The sequence below is a fragment of the Myotis davidii genome, unplaced genomic scaffold, assembly GCF_000327345.1.
Source record: "Myotis davidii unplaced genomic scaffold, ASM32734v1 scaffold72, whole genome shotgun sequence".
In the NCBI taxonomy this organism is placed as follows: domain Eukaryota; kingdom Metazoa; phylum Chordata; class Mammalia; order Chiroptera; family Vespertilionidae; genus Myotis; species Myotis davidii.
Window position 1 is genome coordinate 132,111 of NW_006284618.1, and position 6,124 is coordinate 138,234.

Consider the following 6,124-nt stretch of genomic DNA (forward strand, 5'->3'; position numbering starts at 1 on the left):
AGGGTCCCAGGTTCGATTCCGGTCAAGGGCATGTACCTTGGTTGCAGGCACATCCCCAGTAGGGAGTGTGCAGGAGGAATCTGATTGATGCTTCTCTCTCATCGATGTTTCTAACTCTCTATCCCTCTCCCTTCATCTCTGTAAAAAAATCAATAAAACATATTATTTTTAAAAAGCTCAAAAAAATAAAATAAAATAAAAAAATACTTATGCTTGGGCTCCACCCCTAGAGATTCTTACTTAATAGGTCTGGGGTAGGGCCCAGGCATCAGTAATCTTCAGTACTCACCCTACCAGTGAATAAAATAGAGAATCCTTCTCTTTGCGATGCTTAAATTCAAATGGTGCTTAGATTCTAGAAGAATCTAGTAGAATCCCCAGATGATTCTAATGTGCAGCCCAGAGTGAGAACCAGTGATCACATTAATATTACCACTTATCCAGGCTCCTTGCTCCAAGCCCTCAATGGAAGCAACTCAACTGGCAGAGAGTGGGAGAGAGTCCAACAATACCTGACACGAGACGGTAGACTTTTACTTAGAGAGTTCCAGATCTGAGAAGCAGTGGAGCAACACGGAAAATGCATGGACACTGGAGTGGTCAGACCTGAGTTCAAATTCCAACTCTACTCTTTATTAACTCTGTAACCTTGGGCCGGCCACTTGCCTTTTGTGGTTGTTCTACAGATGCGATGGGATGATATGAGGAAAGCCCCAGGCATATAACATTGCTCTGTATCAATGGTAGTTGCTTCTGTGGTTGTTGTTGTTATTATTACTACAATGGTAATGACTACTGCCAGGAGGCATTAGGAGTGAAGAAATCAAATTACAGAAAAACATTTTTTATTAGTCAAATAATTCCTGCTTTTATTACTTCGCATTTAATTTGCAGCTATTTATATTGCAAATTAGCTTGGCAATCATATTTCTCATTCATGACAACTGGGTAAGGGCAACATTATTACTCCCGTTTGCCACAAGAGGAAAAGACAACGTATCCATCTATTCTGTCTCTAGTTTCTATGATTTTGTGATTAGACACCTGCAATCATGTTCATTAGTTCCCTATGAAAAATGATACTCAACGCAGATGGCAAATGCAGGAAAGAAGAATTAACAAGCACTTGATAGCAACCCCAAAAATAACATCTAAATAATCACTTCTGAACATTAAAGTCATGGCAAACAAGTTCCAATTTATATAAAGATGTCAGAAAGGATTAAGGAAAAATGAACAAATACATTTTTCTTTATCCTCATTCATTTAGGAAATGTCTGACATAGCTCAGAAATCCTATTTGAAATGCAGAAAGAGAATGGTTAATTTCCTCTAAGAAGAATCTTCCATTAGCAGATAGGAAGACCCTAATATGTCCTGATATTTTATCTTAAACCAGAGCTACAAAGTAGAAGAGATCTAAGATGGAGAGACCCAATTCAGTAGTTCTCAATCAAGATCCCCAAGAAGCCCATGGGCTGTGGGCAAGGGCCCCACAACTTCCAATGTACACCAACACATTCCCAACACTGGAGAATGGCTTGCTCACAAATACCATCTCTTTGTCATATGTACGTTTCCATGACTGAGATACAAATGCCTCTAGACATACTACTGAATTCATAATCACTATATATAACCACTATTACATGGGGAGGGGAGTCCTCAATTTTCTGTTGTTCAAAAGGAGTCTTCATCCAAAAGAGTTAGGAAACACTGATCTAATACAGTCCCCTAATTTCACTGAATAGGTCTTAGAAGATATTGGGACAACTGGGATTCCTATAATCTAGGTTTTCTAATTCCCAAATGGTCTTTGTCCCACACCATACATCCCTTCCAATGGGAAGTTAACAGCCGTGGTCATGTCCTCTTCTAAAAGAGGAGAGTATAGTCCTACCCACTGTCACTGGATATGTGCCAGAATTTTCTATAAATCCTGAATCTGTCCTTTCTCTTCCTTTCCTTCCCCTGCTCAACTCTCCGGTTTATGCCTTTCGGGTTGACAGCACTCCATCCTCTTTCAAGCTCCGATGCTCTGTAAGTGCCCTTGGACATTTAGTCTTAATACGAAGGTACTGAATAAGGAGTGCGTTAAGTCTGTATAAAATATGCATATGTACGAAGGTATTTTATAGTTAAAACCCCAGAACTTCTATATCTATGGAAAATAAGAAAATTGGTATATTTGTGAATAATCATTTTATTTTCTCTGAACCTGTCAACACTAACAGGCTCTTAAACCCCTAGCCTACCAACTTTTCAAAATGCTTTCACGTCTCTTATTTCAGTTTATTGTCCCAATTGGTCACTAAAATGTGCTACTGGAGCACAATTAGAACTTAAGTGCCATGACAAGTAGAAATGCTATCTATTTTATTCATAGTCTTCCCCCGCCCCCCACCCGCCCAATAGCTAAAACAGTGCCTGGCACATGGTAGGCATTCATTCACTTAATGTTTGTTGATTGACTGAATCAACAGTACATAGGAATGACAGGTTTATTTATTCATCATTTAGCCTACACGTAGTTTTATTTTTATTTGAGGAGATAGAATGATCTACAAGGAAAGAACTGAGTCCCTAATAATCTTTTCTGTCTTTAATTCTCCTCATAATATTTGACTTAACATCCTTTCCTCGAATAGTTTTAACGTAATTTTTCAAAATCATATAAGTAATACATTCATTTTAGGAAAATCAGAAACTACCAATAGATAAAGAGAAAATAAAAGTTCCCTATATTCCCATAACCCAAGGAAGACACAGTTAACATGCTCATGCTATCCTTTCAGACTTTATCCTGTGTGCTCAGTACACACATAGACACACACACACAGCTGACATAGTTCCACAACTCTCTGTCCTAGATTCTATGATTGGGAGGTGTGTTTTTTTTTCTTCCATAAGCGCTTTTCTTTTTGGGTCTCCTACAATAGCTCCTTATCCTCTTCCTATATCCTAAATATATTCCTTCCCCAACATTTAGATCCTGAGTTCAAGAGGATGTTTTCCCTTTTTCCTTCCAGAAGATTCATCTGTTCTTATTCAACATTAAATTTGTTGTGGGTATCTTGTGTCTTCAGTTTTCCCTTTCCTCTGGGATACCAGAGTCCTACATGTCTAAAACCAAATGAATCCTGTTCCCACAAAACCAGATCACTCTCCCCCCCCCATTTCTGTCAACTGTCACACAATTCTACAGGCTATTCTCAACAGTCACCTTTGGTCCCCCAACCTCAAAGCGACTTTCAGCCTTGCTTTGGATCATCTCTCTCACCCTTCTCTTCTCATTGCTACTATTATTGTTCAGGGCCTTACATCTGTATCATTTTCTGCCTGGGTCTCCTGCTTGTTGTATAACAAAACACCTATCCAAGTTACCCACTGCTGCCGGGTAACTCCCTAAAACACCACTTCCATCTGCTATCCTATAGTCAGAAATGTGGGTTGGCTGCCCACTAGTACAGAATGGCACTGCGGCTTCTTCACAGTCTCAGTTCAGACTACTCTTCCATCCTTATTTCTCATTATTCTTAAAAATAAACCTCTTCCTCCAGCCAGCCTGGTGTCCTCAGTAGTCGCCCAACCCCAAAACATCTGGTTGTGAGTTAGGTATTTATGAAGTGCTTATTATGTGTAAAACCCCTCCATTCACCGGACAGATGTTTACTGAGCATCTGTTCTATCAGGTAATGTGCTGTTGCTGGGGACGCAAAGGTGAACATACACACCAGGTCCCTGCCCTCATGGACCTTAGAGGCGAATGCGTTACCGAGAGGAGACTCTAAGACATGGTGGTCCCAGCTCAGGGCACTCCCAGATGTTCCATTACAATGTCAAATGAGTCGAGAAATCCCTGAGGGCTGAACGTTGTGGCCCAGGGGAAGGATTCAGAAGAAAGGAAGGGCTGAGTGAGGAGAGCTCCAGTGTGAGAAAAGGCTTCTCTGAAGTGGGACTCCACCGGGCCATAAAGGATGGGCTACTAGAAAAGGGGGTGCCCTCCATCCAGGGGGCTGTGAGGAAAGGCACAAAGGCGGACGGGAAACAGCAGCGGCAATGGCAGGGGCTTATTCTGTACAAAGGTTCCCTCAACACCACTCAGCAGAGCCCATGCTCCCTCCCTGCCGGCCGGGCTCCTGGGTGGATGTGAGTATGACTCAGGCTGGGCTCCTACATGCAGGGATGGCCATCCAGCCAGGAGGAGGAGGCAGGTCTGTGATGACTTACAGCACCCTGGAAAGGGGAGACATTCATCCCATTAGAGATTCGGGGAGAAAGTTCAGGAGGAGGTACCAGCCTGGGGCCCTAGTGTAGTATGTATAGAATCAAATGTCTTTACAGATGTACGTGCACCTACTGGAAATAACTATGTGGTTTCAAATGTTTTCTCACTCGTGTTCTCCTAAGTGACCAGTGAGCCGGGCAGAGTAGGTGAGTAGGATGTGTTTTCCAGACGATCCAAGTGAGGCACAGATCGTGTAAGTGACCTGCTTAGGTCAGACACGCACACAGGCAAGAGTAGCACACGAACGCCCCGTGCACCTCGGCGGGTTCCTGCAGCAGAAGCCCGGAGCGGGGGCGCGCACTGCAAGGCCTAGGAGCCTGCAGGACACCGGCCAGACACTGAAGCCGCGCAGGCAGCCTGGATGTAAACGGGCAGGATGCGGGCAGCCTGCGAGGGTTTTGGAGAGGGAACGCGACCCAGAAAGTCTTCTATACCCTCCCCCAGGCTTCCGAACCATAAGCATCCTTAAGTTTCATCCCAAATCTCTTTTCTATCCACTGATTTAACCCAACTAACCTCCCCGGGAGACCGCGACAGGATGCCCCGCCAGAACACGGCTCGGCTCAGGGCAGTGAGTGAATGAATGAATGAATGAATGAAGTCATTAACTCCGGGGACCTGCACCGCTTAGGGAGCAAACCCTGAGTCCTTACCTCCCTCCCCAGGAGGGTAGGCTGCACGGGACGCCTTCGCCACCCGTCCCGGAGGAACGAAGGGGTGGGTGGCGAAGGCCGAGGGCCCGAGTTCCAGGGCCACGGGACCCCGCGCCGCCCCAGGCTCGAACCCCCCACTGGAAGCTGGGGCTCGCCTCCCACACGCCCACCAAAGGCGCTACCTGAGATCGCTAACTATTTCCCCATCTGGAAAACGTCGGGGGAAGTGGCGACCAGCAGCGCCAACGCCGGGGGAGCGCTGGTCGGGAAGCGTGGGGGAGGAGGGCCGAGGGGTCTTTTCCAGCTCCCGCCAGGGGGCTGGAAGCCTCGCGAGATTTGGGGTCGCGCTCGGCGTGGCGTTGCTTAGCGACGCGGAAGACGCTCGCGGGCCCCCAGGCTAACCCCCGCGGTCGCCTGAAATCGCCTACCATGGGGGACGAAGGCGGCGGCCGCGGCTGTGGGCCCACTAGGGAGCTGCGGAGGCTGAAGCAGCAGGCGCTGGAGTACTACCGGGAGAACGACGTCCCGCGCAGGCTGGAAGAGCTGCTCAACTCCACCTTCTACCTCCAGCCTGCCGACGTCTACGGGCACCTGGTAGGGACCTGGGACAGCACCCGCTCCCCTCCAGCCCCTCCCCCCCGCCCCCGCGCTGCGGCAACGCTGTGCGCCTGCGCCGCGAGGTCGCGCACGCGCATCGCTGCTGCGGGCTGGGAGACCGCGGTGGTGCGGGAAGGCGATCCTGCAGGGCAGCAGCCGAGCGGGGAACCTGGGGCGGAGGAGATTCCAGAAAGAAAGTGGTGGATGGGAAGCAGTTAGAGGATGGTGGGCTCCAGGCGGATTTGTTGCTACGGCGACAGCTCGGGGCCTGCCAGGCTTCCTCGCTGCCTCGGGACCGGCCGGCCCCGGCTGCGGGTTGTTCTTGTAAACACAGACCTTAACCCCGCGCAGCTCAGTTTACCCGCCTCCAGCGGCCTCCTCTTGGTCACGGGATGAACGCGCTGGCTGGCGGGGACCTCAGGCCCAGCCCGCTCCCATTGCTTCCAAGTTTCATTCACATCAAGCCTGGCTCCTGCCTGGATGCCTGGCCCCACCCACTTGACCAGCCCCCACTAAACTTCCATCGGCTGCTGCGCCCTGGACTGGTTGTCCTTCAGCGGTCCCAGTCCCTGCAGCATTTTTTTTT

General features: G+C 48.2%; 2 protein-coding genes across 2 annotated transcripts in view; one reads left to right on the forward strand and one right to left on the reverse strand.

The window, feature by feature from the left end:
* Positions 1-5,455, reverse strand: part of HSPA12A (heat shock protein family A (Hsp70) member 12A) — a gene marked incomplete at its 3' end in the record, with an annotated part of 120,040 nt that extends 114,585 nt beyond the window's left edge. Inside the window, exon 1 of the mRNA XM_015572449.1 lies at positions 5,370-5,455. The remainder of the gene's footprint in view (positions 1-5,369) is intronic.
* ENO4 (enolase family member 4) overlaps positions 5,371-6,124 on the forward strand; it is a 22,161-nt gene continuing 21,407 nt past the window's right edge. The window contains exon 1 of the mRNA XM_015572646.1: positions 5,371-5,535. Coding sequence (XP_015428132.1) covers positions 5,371-5,535 — 165 coding nt within the window. The remainder of the gene's footprint in view (positions 5,536-6,124) is intronic.